The sequence below is a fragment of the Balearica regulorum genome, chromosome 5 (assembly GCF_011004875.1).
Source record: "Balearica regulorum gibbericeps isolate bBalReg1 chromosome 5, bBalReg1.pri, whole genome shotgun sequence".
In the NCBI taxonomy this organism is placed as follows: domain Eukaryota; kingdom Metazoa; phylum Chordata; class Aves; order Gruiformes; family Gruidae; genus Balearica; species Balearica regulorum.
Genome location: NC_046188.1, coordinates 16,237,971 through 16,255,527, shown reverse-complemented (window position 1 = coordinate 16,255,527; position 17,557 = coordinate 16,237,971). Strand labels below are relative to the sequence as shown.

The 17,557-nt window shown below is 39.8% G+C and overlaps 1 protein-coding gene across 1 annotated transcript in view; it reads left to right on the top strand.

Annotated features, from left to right (window-relative positions):
• Window positions 1-17,207, top strand: part of C5H14orf132 (chromosome 5 C14orf132 homolog) — a 38,981-nt gene extending 21,774 nt beyond the window's left edge. Inside the window, exon 2 of the mRNA XM_075753009.1 lies at window positions 13,553-17,207. Within this exon, the coding sequence (XP_075609124.1) occupies window positions 13,553-13,777 (225 nt within the window). The 3' untranslated portion in view covers window positions 13,778-17,207. The remainder of the gene's footprint in view (window positions 1-13,552) is intronic.
• Window positions 17,208-17,557: the final 350 nt, after the last annotated feature.

The following is a 17,557-nucleotide window of genomic DNA, read 5'->3' as shown; positions in this document are numbered from 1 at the left end:
AGCCCTCTGAAATCAGTGACATGATTGTGTATGACAGTCATTAGTGGGTGAAACAGAAATCTGTCTGTGAGCATCTGTTTTGAGGGAGCCAAATATAATTAAAGTTTAACCGTGCTGCATTTGCTCTTTTATTTACAGGCACCCAGTCCTTCTTAGGGATTGCAGTCACATTTCTTGTGGTCCTTCTGAGGAGTTTGACTTGCTGCTTTTTGTTGTTGTATGTGTGTTTCATGTAAGTGTGTTTTCAATCACAGGCTGAGTCAAACAGGTTTGTCCAGATACTCACTTCAGGATAATGGAACTCTACCTTCTTGAATGTCTTCAAGGTTTTCCCAAGGAGAATCCTTTATGGTTTCAGGTTGTTCTGAATGGCTGTGTTTCCTAATATAAATCAGGTGAAAAATTTCAGGTGTGATTTTTTGCTTATAATTCCCCCAAACTGGTATTATTGCAGTAAATGTCAATATAAAACTATTGCAAAGAGGAGAGTTGGGTTCAGTGAATTCACTGGTTTGAATTTCTCATGCATATAGCAGACATGGATATGCCATGCATAGATAAAGGACATCTGACAGCAGTTGGTTGCTTACACTGCATTGGCTCCTGGTATAAAGAGCCACTGACAGTTCCAATTACTAGTTATAGTTGTAAATTAATTACACTGTAGTCAAAGTGCCTAGGCAAGACCTCACTGTGGCAGGCTTTGTGTAAACTAAAACTAAGTGAAACTGCAGTGAAACTCAACCGTTCTGCCAAAAACCCCTGTACTTTCATGAAGAAGTAAGAACAAGAAAAAAAAAAAAAAAGTGATGAAAGAAGCTGAATTACATTTCTCTGAATTACAGAGAAAAGTAAATTTTTGAAGGTACTGACTCAGGCAATAGCAAGGATGCAAATAAGAGTTTCTTGATGAGCACCAGCCTTCTTGCCCTTTGTGCCCAGTATGTCTCAAAGTATTCTTTTCCAATTGGGTGGTTGCCTACAGTCACTATTGTTTCTGCTTTGAAGCCAGTAGAGCTTTTCCACTGGCTTCTACAGGCCATCTAGATTGTACTGTAATGGATTGTGGTTTGGAATTGGCCTGAAACCATGTCGTACTCATCTCTTAAATTTGGTTTGTTTGTTTCACTGACTTAACTTGAATTCATACCAGCAATCTGGAAATAAAAGGTTCAAAAGAGATTTGCAAGTTTTCCACACAAGCCAAGCTTGGAAGATTTTTTTAGTATTTTAAATTTCCCACTTCTCTTAAGTTACTTGTTCCTGAGCTGAGCTGGAGCTTATTCTTGTGTAGCTGGTGGTGAATCTCTAAACTGGGCACTCTTCTTGCATCAATGATGTACTGCGTTTTATCAGTTACATTTCCATGATGCTGCTTGAGCAACAGGATGGATTAAATGTGTTTTTATTCTGTAATTAATTCTATGTACTTGCCAATAAATAAATAATGTCTTTCCATAATTTAGAAGAACTTCAAGTAACAGTAAACCACAGATGAAAGGAATTATGTTCTTCTTTAAGGATGTAATGCAGAGATTGATTTTGTACAGTCTCTTCAGTCAGGAAGTGTATTATGATATTATGGCATGGTTTCCAATTTCTTTTCAAGGGAGAACTGGATCAGGTATTGAATGTGCTAGGAGGAAAGCAATCAGAGCAACATCCATGCTTTTATGGAGCGCAAAGATCTTACTTAGGTCTTGGAGAAACTTTGCATAAAAGGTTGTCCTGAGTTCGGGCCTACAAAAAAATATATAGAAAACATCGGTTTATTTGGAATGTTTTAAACTTTCTAACTTGACTTCATTTTAACTTGGGTGAACATGGTCATCTATTTATTACGGTCCTCTATTTGCTTTTGTCCCTTTGACCATGCTTTCAGTGTACAATCATATTTCAATTCATATTACAATTGTATACAATTATATACAAGTCGTATTACAAAAGGACTTGTGATTTGCAGGGCATTTTTCAAAATGACAAAATGCAGAATTGCTTTAAAAAAATGATAATTTCTTTTAAAAAATCTTTACCTTCTCTGGCATTTCTTACAATACTAGTTTATTGGTTTAGGTACCTTTAAGATGGGTCTATGTAGATAATTTTAGATCTATGTGTGTCACCTACTTCTTTTCTGTAACTCTAAAGCCTTAAATGTAATGGTAGTAGGAAATAAGTTTCTATCAGCACCTGCAAGGTAAAAGTTTCTCGTATAAAGTTGCAAATGAACAATGTGTGCACTCCCTCAAGAGTAAGTACTTACATTCCTCTATATTGCCAACAGAAAAAAATAGGTGTCTTCCCAAGGGAGATCTTGATGTCTGGTTTAAATTCCTAAATTTGCCTCCTTTTGACTGCATGGTGAGTTTTGGAATGTTTTTAAGGAGACTGCTTCTGAGGGTGCAAACCAGATGGCGTGAACCTCTCTTTGTGTTTTTCTGCTGATGGCTTTAACTGTTTCTTGGGGCATGTGTTGTAAGCATTTTTGTTTGTGACTTTTCTTCCTGAGCTGTCGGTACCTTGTTGTGTTATGGATTTATTTATGCAAGACACAGAATAGTGGTGTGGGACGTATAAGTCTCTTGGAGATACTTTTGAAATGCAGATCTTCAGTCCAGCATTTCAAAATACAGGTGATTAAAGATGAAAGGGATGCTTGCATTTTTACAAGTACTAGATATTTGCACTGTTGTTACTGAAAGACTCCCATGCTGCCTATTAATATTCCTGTGTTGGATTTTTGACAAATGATGCTCAGCTTGACAAAGGCTTGAGCTGCAATTTTGAAGACTTCAGCGTGGCTGGAGTAAGCCCCTCTGCAGGTAGGTGGATAGCTGTCAGGCGGCTGGGGTGAGGGAGAGCCCTCTTTCCCCTGAGCAAGCAACAACCTCCAGGATATTTTAGGATCAAATTTCCTTTGCCTGTTACCTTTAAGAGGTCTCCCTTATTATTAGGCAGTTCATCTGAGTTCAAAGGCTGGACTAAATGCTGCAGGGATATCCCAAACCGCCATTTTATCTGAGTTGCACCTGTATTAGAACCAGTGGCTCCTCGATGAGAACCTTTGGGACCTCTCCATTTTTTATCTCCATCATTTAATCTTTTTATCATACACTCATTAATGCCATGAAAAAAATGACATTATGATATTTTACTTAATTTGCCTTCAGTGAAGTCATAAATAAAACCTCAGCATGGGTAAAAGTATTATAATCTAGATCAGTGAGTTCATTATTTACCTAGGTACGTAAGCTTTGGACTGAAGAACCCAGCCAGCTCCTCGGTTGTGTTGGCAACTGCACTGCCATGCACGTGCTATGGTCTCCTGTAGCCGGGAGTGTCACGCTTCTGCCAGGGACTTGTTGCGACTGTTTTTGTAGGACTTGTACTAAGGGCTTAATTAGATTTGGCTTTTGATGCAGTTCACTTACCTAATGTTTTAGCTTACTTTTTGCGTTCCAGTTGTTGAAGTTTATTCTCAACCTTAGACTGCTTTTGGCCAGATTGATTACTTCAAAATACCATCTGTAGGGGTAAGATACCACCACAAAATTGTGCATGTAGGCACGTATGTGCATGTACAAGGGAGTAGCAATCCAACGGTATGTGTGTGTATTTGGCTTGCTTCAGTCTGAACTTTGTCTCTTAAAGCACTAAGGTCTCCCTTAGCTGTTTTGTTGCTTTGACCATCTGAAGTTTGAGGAAGACTCTATGTATTTACTAATCCTAAGACACTGGTGGAGTGCAAACTTGCACCTTTTATAAGGCATGGGAGGACACTGAATTACTCCTTCTCTCTGAACTGTTCCAGCTCTCCAGGGCAGTAGTGATTCCATAGTTGAGATTCCATGGAATAAAATGGTGGTAAAATGCAACTACAATACATTTTTACTTTATTTTCTTTGTTCCCTGCTCAGTCTTCCATAACACAAGAATAACTGAAGAAGCTTTTACAGAAATCACTTTTGCGTAGGAAAAAATTCATTCCCGAGGAAAGCTGCTACATATTCATGTCTTTAATTATCCTGTGCAGCCCCACTAACTTCAAGAGTTCAAAGCACAAATATCGAATTGCAAATAGAAGTATAATAAATTATACATTGATTTCTGCCCATCCTGTGCATATGTCAGCCACTAAGGAGTGCTATTTTGCCTACACATATATAGACATGCTTATCTAGAGAGAAAGAATCAATGTATAATTTATTATATTTTTCCATAATGTGCTCTGAACTGTTTGAACAATCTTAAACATAAGCACACAAACACAGATGGCTTGGCTGTTCTGGTTTTGTTTGGCGTGATAAAGATGTCATCAGCTGCTGTCTAGTTCAGCCACACTTAATCATCCCTTGATGGTCTTAATACATAAGCAAAACCAAGGTTGTGAGAAAAAGGGTTTGTGGGAACATACGGAATATTTGGCTATGATGATGGCTATTCTCACACTTTGATGAAGATTTCTGCTTCCCCAACAGAGCCAGTGAAATGTCCCATATGGGTGCTCCTCTTTTACTTCAAAGCAAAGTGATCCAGGCTTATTTTAGGCCATATGTGAAATGTGTTCCCACTATGCCTGCTGACTTTGCGCCAAAGTGGATGAGAAACATGTTACTTCTCTTCCTCAGGCTTTGCTGTGGGAACTGTAAATCCTAGAAGATAGTTGAAATAGTTGCCTGGTGGCACAGTTCTTAACCACTCAGGATTTACGGTGATCAAGCTTTTAGTCTCTTCATGATATTCAACAAGTGGTTATGTTGGAAGAAACTTTTCTTAGCATGATGAGTACTACTCTTGAAATACTAGAAATTAGGAAATTGTGAACATTTTTTCACCCTCTAATTTTTATTCTCTTGTGTATGCTGTGATTAGCTCACTTATGAGACAAAAATGCAAGAGAATAGAATTAATTTTTAAGCAAATTTGTCTGTTTTCTTCTTCAGGTATAAACCACTACCGAAGCATTACAGAATAAGTTAAGGAGGATGTGCAGTCTATAGGTTGTTTGAGCCACATGTTGAGCCTGATGGGATCAAGAAGTATGGCAGCCTGCCAGATGTTGGTATTCAATCAAATGAAGTGTACACAGTAAGGAAAACATTTGGCAGTTCTCCTTTCTTCCCAGAAGCTGCTCTGTACCATATACTTGACCTTCGTGCCAGCTGATATCCTTAAGGTCTCCAGACGTGAAGAGGGCTAACACTGTTTCAGCTTTTTCTCCTTTTTTTGTCTATCATCTCAACTGGAATACATTGGTTTTGTTGACTCTTAGGCTTGTGTGTCTTGAACTAGGTGCCAAGCAAGCAAAAAAAATAGCTTGAAGTAAGACATGAGAGATAAACCTCAGATATTCTGTTAGCGTACCTCAGTGCCCTCCCCTTTTTTTTGTTTTTGAAAATGTAATGAAACATGAGAATGAAAGGGAAAGAAAAAAATAAAGAGGAAAAAAATGTTGGACAAAAATGACATATCGGTGAAATAAAATTGCAGACTATTAAATCGCTTTAATGTCCCTTCTGAGGCTTTCAGTTTGATGCCTGCAAATATTTTCCATGGGAGAATTAATCTTTGGAAATCATCATAGAATAATTTTTTCCTAGGGGGTTTGTATTATGATGGGGGTGGGACAGACTGACCTAACTCTTATGTTATCGTATTTGAGGATAGATTCCAGGTGGCTGTCTCAAAGGTGCTGAAAAAAAGGCATTCATATCATATCATATTATATCATCATATCATATCATATCATTAGGTACAGCAGAGCTGCAATGGTAGTGATTACTTCTCTCAATAGGCAAATGTATCCCAACCTGTTTTTGTAGTACAACCATCACTGTGTAAAATACATCAGATGTATAGTTTGAAAGCTTTTGAGTCTGCATGGAATAGTAAGTAATTTCTCTGATGAAATAGAGCTAAGCTGTATTATGCCTGTTAGTGTGGTTTAGGCAAACCTCAGCCAATTAATTTTTCATGGGCTGTGTAGCAGGGATTGGAGCTAGCGTGCAAGATTTTTTTTATTGCTACTGGGTTTTGGTTTGAACAGTGGTCAGCATATGCAATATAGGGGAATTTGTATGTAATTATTTTTTTTTCTAGAGGAGTAAGATGATGTCCAAAATGTTGCATCCTTCTAGTTCTAGCCCCTAAGACCTACCCCTTGAAATTCTTAGTCTCTGTGAGAAGCATCCTGATTACTGAACACTAAAGGATACAGTCATTTACAAAATCATTGCTTTTGCCCATGCCTAAAGTCTAATGATTTAAACAATTTTTCATCTCAAGTTATTTCTAGTTTATGAAATTGTAACCTTTCTTCCATTACTGTGAATGGCTGCCAATTCCCATCCTTCTCCGCTGCGAATAGCCTAAGCATCTTGAGAGGGAGCAGAAGGAAAATCAAAAGAATATGAAGGTCAGCCCCCTTCTCTGCTACCAAGATTCTTTGACCACAACAGTAAATTGGTAATGACGCATCCACATTTTGTCAGAGACTAACACAGCTGCAGAGATCATGGTGGAGGAAGGGCTTGTGCAGCCCTTTTTCACTTTGAGAAATGCAATTAGGCTTCGTTCAGTTTTTTCCTATACACCCACTTGAGCTCTGCTCTGTGGTTTTCCACTTACACCTCATCATTTGACTTTCCTATTTATGGTGGGAATGCCTTTTCCACTCGCAGATGTGAAATGTCATTACAACCACCTTGTGTTACTCTTCTCTTTTATCCTCTGGCACATGGAGAGCCGCTTACTTTCTGCGTAAGAACAACCGAAACTTCCACTGATGCCGTGTAGCTGTGTGCTTGCTTCCAGTCAGCAGTATCTCCTTGTGTCTTTACAGCAAAGCTGTCGCTTGAGACATTAAAACATTATGCCTTAGGCAGTGTTCCTTTCTTTTCCCCCAGATTGTTCTTTTTTTAAAAAAAAAAAAAAAATAATAATTTTTTGTATTAGAGGAACTTGACACCAGAAAAGAATTGCCAGCCTGGATCAGAGGAGGACTTACACAGGAGACCGTGTAAGTCCAGTTGAATTCAGTAGTTTGGCTTTGAAGTTACCAGTGCCAAAAATATCAGAAGGTTGTGCAAGAAACCCTCTGATAGGTGGGATAATCAGCACCTCTTTCTTCTCACATATAATTAAAGACTTTAAACTCAGAAGCTTAGTGTTTGAAGCCCTTCCAGAATCATGTTTATTATTAAACTGATACAGCTCTGCAGGTTGCTCTTATCTCTAAATGAATTCCTGTTCTCTCTGAGTTTCCCAGTGTGACTACACATGGTGTGAAAAGATCCTCTGTTTTGCCATTTTTGGAAATTGTAAACAGATTCGAATAGCTCCTACTTATGATAACACTGATGGTTAGTTTTATAGCCTCCTGCTGAGTCTTTCCATACTGATAAATACTCGCCTTTCTGCTTCCCTCTGTTTGTATTTTTTCTTTTATGTGTATGTGCTCCTGGTAGCATGAAAGTTATAACTGTATGTAAATGGGACCCAGGCGTCTTCTACTTCCCCAGCATGGTGTCCACAATAGGATGCTAGTCTCAGTTGTATTGGTTATGTGGCAGGTCAGCTAGTATTGCTGCTAGAATGGTTGTTCCTGGCACATCCAGACAGTTTAAAGCTCATTTGCTTGATTGCCCTGCACGCTTTTGTGATGTTCCCAACCCCCTCCAATTTAGAGTATACAGTTTCACAATTTAAATTATATGTGACAGATTTGCAGCTTCCTCATACAGGTTGTTTGCATTTCTGTTCAACGCTGACAAAGCTTGCTCTTTTCCTTAATGCAGTATTGCTGGCATTGGCTGGAAAGAGGAGGAACTCGGGACAGGATGAGAAACTCCTTCTCTGCTTCCATTTGACACTTGTCAGTAATAAAAAGACTTTTGTTTGTTCTCAGTCTCCACTTTTGGAAGATGAAATGCAACTGCAGTTGGTTGAGAATAATAGTATAAAAGCAGTAGGGTTCTTTGAAATAATAAAAGCTATTTCAAGGAGGCACTAGGCAGATGTAAATTGTGGGAATAGAATTACAGCACATTTTTCAGTAAGGTATTTTGGATGCTAGCTATGCAGAAATATGAGAGTGAAATAATAAGAGTAAACCCACTTACCTTCATGTAGGTAATTTTCACTGTTTCTTGCAGCTGATTTAGTGAAATAACTTTTCACAGAGAGGTGCTCAGTCTGCACAAGACATGTTCTCATATAAGGTGCTTGGGTAGCTGTGCTTACGGAGAAAGATCTAGCTGAGCTTAGCTCCCCATTGGAATACCTTAGTTAAGGCAAACCAGTTTCTACAGCCAAGAGCAAACTCAGATTTGAAGTGTCTGCTGCAGCTCTGGTCATCTTTGGCTGTTCCATCCCAAATATCTAGACACCAGTTGGTCAAGGTAACTCTTAGTGTGGTTCAACAGCAAGACTGAAACTCGCACCTCTGGCTTCTGAGGTACTGCTGATAAGGAACAATTTTGAACATTGATCTCATCTAAAAGGACAAAGACATGACACCTAGCCTAACATAAATCAGGAAAGCAGCAGAGGAAGTAATACACCAGTCTTAGGAATATTGTCAATTGGAAGAAAAGTGGACATCGATGTACGATAGAATACAGAGGTTTTAATGAGATTAAAAATAACAGATGAAATCCTGATGTTTCCAAATTGGATAAAGATTTTCCATTGCCACTGGTAGGGTGAGCATTTTTGGCAACTATATTTTGAAAATAAGCAGCTGTTTTTCCTAAGCTTGTCAACCTGAGATTGTGATTTCAGGATGAAGCAGGGATCTAAATTAATTAAAATGAGAATTTGAAGTTAACTGCATAAAGCATTTGCACGGATCTTCCCTATTCAAAATTAGACCTATTTAATTAAATTAGATTGCCTTAGGTGCCCTTTAGTTCTGGTTGTGGGGGTTTAATGCATTTAAACTAATCCACTTCCAGTGAACATGGAATAAATGTCCTGATTGTCACTGTGTACCCAGTCCTCACATTGTATGTAGTAGGGTGATATTCTGGCAAATGGTGGACAGAAGAACTTAGTTCTCTAGATATTACCATTAAATAAATAGTAGCCAGGACGTCTTCATTTACATAATAGTGCATGCTTTAGATGAGGAGAATATATATATGCATGTGTCTGTGAGACACAAGAGAGTTGCTGTGGGGAGAATATTGGTCATGTAGGGTATCTTTTTAGTGCAAAACATTTATTTAAAAGAGCTTAAGAATTAAAATGGTTATGATGCTTTTGCAAACCTGTATATTGCTGCCATCTTTGGCAGCTGCATTAGATTGATTTGTCATTGCAGCTAGAAGGTTTTTAGATACAAATATGCACTGCAGGGGCAGAAGGAAATAATAACTTTCTGTGTTCACCTCTCAGCATCCCCTTCCCAGAGAGGTGTGTGGTGAGGCCAGGGCCAAGATACAGCACATCTGTTAAAGCCACTGCTGAGGTTTCCTAATTTCTGGAAAATGGCTACTAGAAAATTCAGCTATGCTTTCAAATATCTATGCCAAGCCTGGTTTCCCAGTAAGGTAGCAGGAATGTTATACCTCTCTAGCTGACTATGAAAAAATGACAGACACTAGACTCTCAAGCAAGCTATCATTTTTAGAGTATCAGTGGCCAGTACCTGATGGGTTGTTTTTCCTTCATGTGAATCATTTTGATTATAAAATAGGATCTTTCTGCTAACTGGAAAGTGTATCACTTAACTGTTCAAGAGTCTCGTTCTCCTCCTCGTGACCCTAAAGCATCCTTTTGCATGTCAGTAGGAGGTATTCAGCGCTGTGGGTGTTCTCATTACCACTTGACATTTTGCTGTTTGGTTTTCTGCCTGTTGCTATTTAATGATTTGAATTCTTTCTTTGCCAGTCCCAGAAGCCATTTAGCAGGCGACGTACTATTAGTGCTACTTAACAATATCGACATAGTCACTAGGAAAAGAGTTTCATTTCCTAACAGTGCTACCGCATTCCTTCTCGCCATCTGCTCCTGCCATGTCCCTCATGGTTGCGTTTCCCAGTTAACCCTTTGCTCTGGCCTCCTCGCTCTTGGGGAGGGTGGCACAGGCTCTGCACAGCTTTGCCTGAATGATAAAATCCCTCTGAGGCTAAACCAGACTGCAGGTCACTGTAATGGGGTGGGTGAAGTTTTTGGCTGAGGTAATTTGGTGTGTATTGGCTTTGTAGAGGCACGGACAGAGAAATAGAGTAAGCACAGAAAGCATTGCAGGCTTTCTATCCTTAGCCTACTGTTTATCAGAGGCACTTCACAACTCCCGTTAGTGTCAGGTCTGGATGTCTCACAGCCTTTAATGTAATATCTCAAATAAGACTGCAGAGGGAAGATACTGTACCTTTGGGGAGAACAAAGACATCAAGATTGAGGGTGATATTCATCTCACTGAAGTTAATCTACCAAAAAAGAAGATTGCCAGTTGATATTACTCATCCATGCTTCCCTCTCTCCAGTGGAGAGGCAGGCATATCTCTGAAGGATGATATATATGTGACTCGAATTGCTGGGCAACCCTTACTGTTAAGTGGCAAGTAAGAGGCTAGACTAAGAAGGATGCTCAGCTTCAGATGAGCTCAGGTGGAGGCTGGACAAGTTGATGGTAGCAAAATTCTTTGCAAGTTATTAAACCCATAGCAATAGCATCTGGCTTACGAACTTCTAAGGTGAAAACAGTTGGAAGCTGTGAATTGTTAAGGGGTAGTATCAGATACACTTGTCTTGTGCTCTTAGTCTTTCCCAAGCATCTATTTATGGCCACTGTTGGAGCTCACGCACAAGGGAGATGGACTTTGTGTCTGACACCATGTGTCCATTCCTGTGCTCTTATGTGAGGCCATTTTAGCAGTGAGAAGGGGGGGAATACACATTTAGTAAGAGACAATTTCTGCAAATGGAAATTGGCAGTAAGCTTTATTTCCAGATCTGCGGTGAAGTGCTACTGACCTACAAACAGCAAAACTGGAAGCCAATTTTACAGAAAGAGCCTGTGCCAGGTGCTGAATGTCAGGGCTTTATATCAGGTCATCGCAAGCCTTTCGGAGATTCAGATGAGCTGTTTCACCATGTGTGCGCTTCAGATGGTGCAAACAGCTTGTTTGAGCCATAGATGGTACGAGGAGATTCAGATCTGACATCATTTGCAGTATGGTGTGTAGCTGTGCTGCTACATGAATGCTCCCTGCCTCTGTGACAGCACCAGTTGGACTAACAGGGTGGAAGCTTGTCACTTCAAATAACTCATTGAGAGCACAGATTGTGTGGCCCAAAAAACAGGTATCACTCACCAAAACAGTGCTCATGACCTCCCACCATCTTGGGCACATACACATACATGTGTACCTCTGTATTTTGGATGGTTGTTCCAGTTGAAAGGTTTTGCAGAATTGACCATCCTAAATGGACCCTCCCTTAAACCATTCCTTAAAATGGTTTGCTAAGGAGACAAGCACCTCAGATTGAGCATTTTGCTGCCAGTATGGTAAATATATGCCCATCGTTTGCAGCAAAGATCTTTAACTACTGTCTCCATAGCTGTCAAATGACAACATCACTGCAAAAATACTTGTCACAAGTGTTTGAAGTCAGAATTGCCTTTCATGGGAATCTACGTAAAAAAACTAACTAAACTGAGCAATGTTTTCCTTGTAAAATCCCAAGACATAAAAAAGTCCAGTGGAATTGGATTCAAAACATCAAGCTGAGCTTGTGAAATGGAAGCTTTTGCTCTCTTTAAAACACATCCTGTGTTGAAACTGGCAGTAAAGTCTTTGATGCAGGGGGAATGTATCAAACTTAACTTTTGCAATTTCCGGTTTGGTTTCTTGCAAACTGCTTTTGTCTAATCATATTTGATTTCAAAGATAATTTTATTTAATGTGGATTAGGCAGCATGACATATCCATTGTGGTCTTTCATCATTCCCTGTTTCATTTTGAATGTGACATGGTATTTTCTACTACAGATGAAATTTGTTCAGCAGTCAGCTTTGAAAGAAGGTCTTGTCTTTTATAGCTCTGTAAGCTGTTATGGATAGCAAGCAAAAATATCTACTTTATTCTCAAGCTTCTCACATTCTTCACTCTAATTTATAGATTTCAGCCACCACTGTGGAGACGACAGGTGGTTTATCCTCAAATCCAGTCCTGTTTAGCAGTCGCCAAAGCAGCACACAGCGAGAAGGGGTGTAGTTTGGTACCAAAGGGAGAGGTTACTGGGAGAGTCAAAATGTGATGTGGGAGTTGAAGGACAAGGTGTTAAAAAATACAGATTGTTCAGCCCAGTGAGTATTGGGCATGGTAATTTAGGACTGATTTAGCAGCCTTCTGTGATGTGACTGAACGAAAGGTTGGTTCCTCTTACTCACAGGCCATGGTGACTTCAACAGTACTGTTGAAGTTATAATGGTACTACTAGTAGTAACTATTCTACTAGTATAACAGCAGGAAGATTTTTTATTTGTTGTTACAGAGCCAGAGGGTTTCAGCTGAAGAAGAAAGCCCTATTGAGAAAGGCAAAAAACAGTAATGCCAAAAACCCAAAAGCACTTACAAGTAGTGTGTGAAACAGGAGATTGTAATTGGATCTAAAGGTTGGAAGGTGACAGCAGCAGCATGGGAACCACTGTGGGGAAGGAAAGGTTGGTTGGTGTTGCAGCAAGGGTATGTTTTAAGGAGAACCTTCCCAGACTTTTTTCAGCTTTCCTTGAAACACTGGAATTCTACCAGATCAGAAAGGAGAGTGTAGGTAGGATGCACTGATGTTGAGGTGTTACTCATTGCTCAAGATCAAACCAGTCATCAACACAATGATGGAAGTTTTCCCTTCTGGTCAGGCTGGCAGAGATTTGGACATAGGGCTCTGGTTGTTTTTTTCCCCCAGGAATGCCATGGATTTGGTCTACTTACCTGCTACAATCCTCGGGGACTTTTAGTTACTGAGTACTGTAGAGACTTGGGACTTGAGGATACCCACGCTGCTCATGCTGTTCCTGCAGTATGTAACAGTTGCAGTTCCTGAGGTTGCTGAGCAGATACTTGGATTTTTACAGGGTATTCAGCAGTGTGTGTCCTGAGCATTTATAGATAAATGAAACAGATGTTCTGCAGTGAGCCAGGCATGCTTGTTGGCTTTGTGCAGTATGATTCCATTGCTGGTAGTCACAAAACAATCGTGTTGCTGTAAACTTACATTTCGGTATGTGAGTGCTTTGTGGATAGCTGTATGTCTTCTTTCTAAATGCATATAATTACTTAGGTGGACTTGGGGCCTTTATGCTAGCTCTTATGTATATTCCATGTAATACACATAGGTTTTCTGCAATAATATTGATTCTAACAGAAATGGAAGAAATACTTTGAAGTGTGTATCTGTGGTTTTCCTGACAGGTTAGCACTGTGTACATGAAATCTCAGTAATTTTGCAGGTTTGCTAGTGGTTGCTGTTTTATAATGGCTTTGAGACAAAGCAAATACCGATACTGGCCATCAAACTAATTTTGCCTTATCTTTCTTCACAGCTTCCTGTTATGGGAGGAGCCTTTATGGACTCACCCAACGAGGACTTTAGTACAGAGTACTCCTTGTTTAACTCATCAGCCAATGTCCATGCAGCTTCTTCCGTGCAGAATCCACCAGAAGAGACATCCCGTTCTTCAAATGATGCCATATTGTTATGGATTGCAATAATAGCAACAATTGGAAATATTGTGGTTGTGGGAGTTGTGTATGCCTTCACTTTCTAGGATGACTGTCACTCCAAACACTGGAAGAGAGGATAACTGCAACAGTATCTGTCATGTGTATGTATGTATGTATGTGTGTATATATACATGTATATCTATATAAATACATATAGGTAGGGACTTTGTTGATTAAGTGCTGCCACAGTCATGGAAATCAAATGCAAGTTAATCATCTTGAATCTTAATGGTGGAAAGTTTGGATGCGATTGCAAATTGTATGGAGGTGAGAGCTTTAATTGAGAACAGAGCCAATACCAGTTTTGTATAGAAATGTAATAAAAGAGAGACCAACATGGGTATAGTAAATACAAAGCGAAAGTGAGATTTATATAGAAAGTGCTTATTTTCTACTGTTTAGCTTTTTCTAGCAGCTGTTCTGCATTTTGTCAGCTTTTTTTCCGTGCATTTTTTACTGTAGTATAATGTTGTATGAAATTGTTCTATGTCATATTTGCTGGATATCTTAGTTTTCCAGATGGACTAAATAGTCAGCATTGGCTCAGTTCTGATGAAGTACAAGTTCATTGTGTCAGCCCCAAGCTCGTGCATACGCTACTAGGCTGTGTTCAAAATCACGAGTCTTAAAGCTATGACAGGCAGATGCATGCTATCTAACACTTGCCTTCCAGTATCAGTTACGGGATCTGATAATCGATGAATCGATGCTAAACTTGTCTGCTGTTTGCAGGAAGAGGCACAGCTATTGCAAGGTGTGGCTGGTCTGCAGACCCTCTGCACTCCAGAGGAGGTGATGGTAAACAGAGCAGCAGCACAAGCCCCCATTTCTGGCTAGAGGTACTGGATTGCAGTGACAGCAGTTTGTAGATGTGTCCCTTCCAGGAAACAAAGGCCAAATATCATGCTTTTCAGCTCATTTCACTGTAAAACAGATTTCCCACAGCAGCCATGTGCTTTCATAAGCTTATTGGTGTATCAAAAGAATGTGGGGAAATTGCGAAGGCTAATTAACAGTGAGTGATGTCTATGAGAAAAATAGAATTCAAAGAAAGATTGGACACTTCTGTTCTCGCAAGGGAGTGCAAGAGTCAGGTATCTGCTGGCGTAGAAATAGCACAAAAAAGGTAGTAAGTGACAGATATGCAAGTGCTTATATTTCAGTACTAATATGTCTCCGGGTTCTGATGAGGCTCCTGGAAGTGATTTTTATATAGCCTGCTTTAGGTAACAACTCTGATTATTTGTTCTGTTGAGGGACAATATTTTCACTGTTCCCATGAGCAGTTCGTTTTCAAGAGCTGTATCTTTTCAAAACAAGCTGCAGCCTCCCTTGCTTCAGAGATTACAAAATCTTGAGGGAAGAAAAAAAAAAAATCACCTCTGTTGGAAATCTCCCTCTTCCCCCTTAAAAAAATAAACACAAATACATAAAGCATCTGCACTTTGAGAGTAGCAGACACATTCTTCCTCTGAGTCTGCATGTACTGTAGAGGTTTTCTGTCTCATACAGCTACTACCCTAATTCCAGAAAGCCTTGTCTGCAGGCACAGAGACTATTTTTGACACTTGCCTGCTGCTGAGCTTGAGGCTGGACTAAAGCTGCCCAATGTATAGAGAGGTTTAGATTTTCTTCTTTTCTCTTTAAACCCATTTGCCTGCAGGGGTGGTGGACAGTTACTTGAATCAAAGCAGCATGCCCCAAATCAGTATTTATGACCACTCAGTAGTCATTGTGTGTATTTTTTTCCCTCTCTATGAACTGGCTTTTAAAGCTGGAAAGATGCAAACAGAGCTAGCAGGGGGGAGAAAAGAAACTGAGTTATTTTGAGGATGAGAAAAACAATGACAACTCACTTGAAGAACTGAGCTTCCATGTGTAGTTATTTCCCTGTTTGGAGGCAGGATTTTGTGAAGATGGTTCAGGACAGATGAGATCTGTGCTGGGAAGAAATTTGAGAAGCCCAGTTCTGGAAAATCAGTGGGACAGAAAGCAAATTCTAATAGAATAGCTGTAGTGAATGATACAAAAATTATGATTTTCACTGTCCTAAAATAGCTATTCATTCCTTTATAGGCAGAGGATAATAAAAACCAGGAAATCTGCATAAATTGTGTACCTTTCCTGTTCTTACACTGCTCCTTATTCTCACTGAGCGGAAATCAGGCTGTTAAGTGAGGTTGGACGGCTGCAGAGAAGTTTCCAACACAAAACCGAACAGGACAAAGTCTGGTGTACGACCATGTAGGACCCAAGGAAATATTTCTTAATGTAATCTACTGTCCCCAACCATATTCTAATATTCTCTTCCCTTTGCAATTTGTATCAATTACTCATGGACTTTTCTTCAGTGATTCTGTAGGCTCTCTAGTTATGCCAGATCATGCCAGCACTGGTTTTGCATGAAGAGCAAAGTATTTCCACCATGATTAATACCAGTTTGACACTATGCTGCTTGCCCAATGGGATTATTCTACTGCTTAATGAATTTGCCAGCAGAGTGCTTTGTTTAAATTTCCTAGAATATTAATCTAAGTGCAATTAGCAATGTTTGTGTTTCTCTCCCAAAGCATTGGACTAAATTTTTCACTCATGAAGAGCTTTAGAGTGGAAACAGCAAAGACACACCACTCTGCTAATGAAACCAAGTGACACTTTTGTGTGGCTTTTCCCAAAGAAAATGCCCTACTTTCATGTGAAATTGATAGCAATAGCAGGAGTGTTGGAAAACAATGAGTTCTGCCTCCCTCGTCCAGATCATACATATTTTCATCGTTAGAGGCTGAGTTGTCAAGAAGGACCAGACAGAACTTTAATTAAAGTAATTGGCTTGACAGGGTGGCATGGCAAACTGGGTGCAGGCAGCAAGTGCAGGCATTTCCTGTCTCGTAGTTAAACTGCCAACTAACCATGCAGCTTTTCTGTTGAGAAAAACTTGTTTTAGGATGCAGGTGCAAGGGTATCACATGTGAGACTCTGTACAGAATATTGTCAGGTGTATTAAAGAGCCCTCAATCACAGTGGGCAGAGCTAGTTCAAACTCTGATCTACTTTGATAGTGATAACATGCACAGCATGGTTTTGGATGTTGTGTTCTGGCTTCATCCACTACCACCACTTCCATCTTCTGGGAAGTCAGGGAAGGTTTAAAGTCAACCATTGAAAAAGGGGTCTCATCCATCATTAAGTTCGGAGAAGACACAGAGGGGAGCAGAGAAGTGGATGAGCGGTGGATGTTTCATATGTACAGTCCTGTGAAATGTGTTACTGCTTCTTTACGTGGGTACATGTTACACCCTGAACTGTCAATGGAGCTTGACTTGGAGCGCTGTAGCTTCTCCATTCCTTGGAGCCAGGCAGTTGGATAACTGCTGTGACTCACTGAGGGGTGAGGAGGAAGCCCAACTGCATGCCCCACAGCTGTTCTCTGAAGCCCTTCTGTAAAAGCAGAAGAGGGCTCTGTGCTTTGCTGAGCACGTGTGTGTGTATATATATATGTATATATATACATGTATAGTTGTGTATATACGTGTATATATAAACACACATATATATACACATGTATACACATGTATACAAATGTATCAGCATGAGAGCAGGATTCCACTTAAGGAAGATCTGTGCTTCAAATAAAAGCATCTAGCACAGAAGACAGTTACAAATCATGATTGGAGTTTGTTCTGTAGTAGGCAAAGCAAAACACTTTCTATATGCAGTGTTAGACCTCTAGCTATGTTGTAAACTCCATCATACAAACACAAGAAACAATACTGTATGTGCTCTGCAAAGTTATTGAAGCAGGGAGACAAACTGGATGCCCTAAC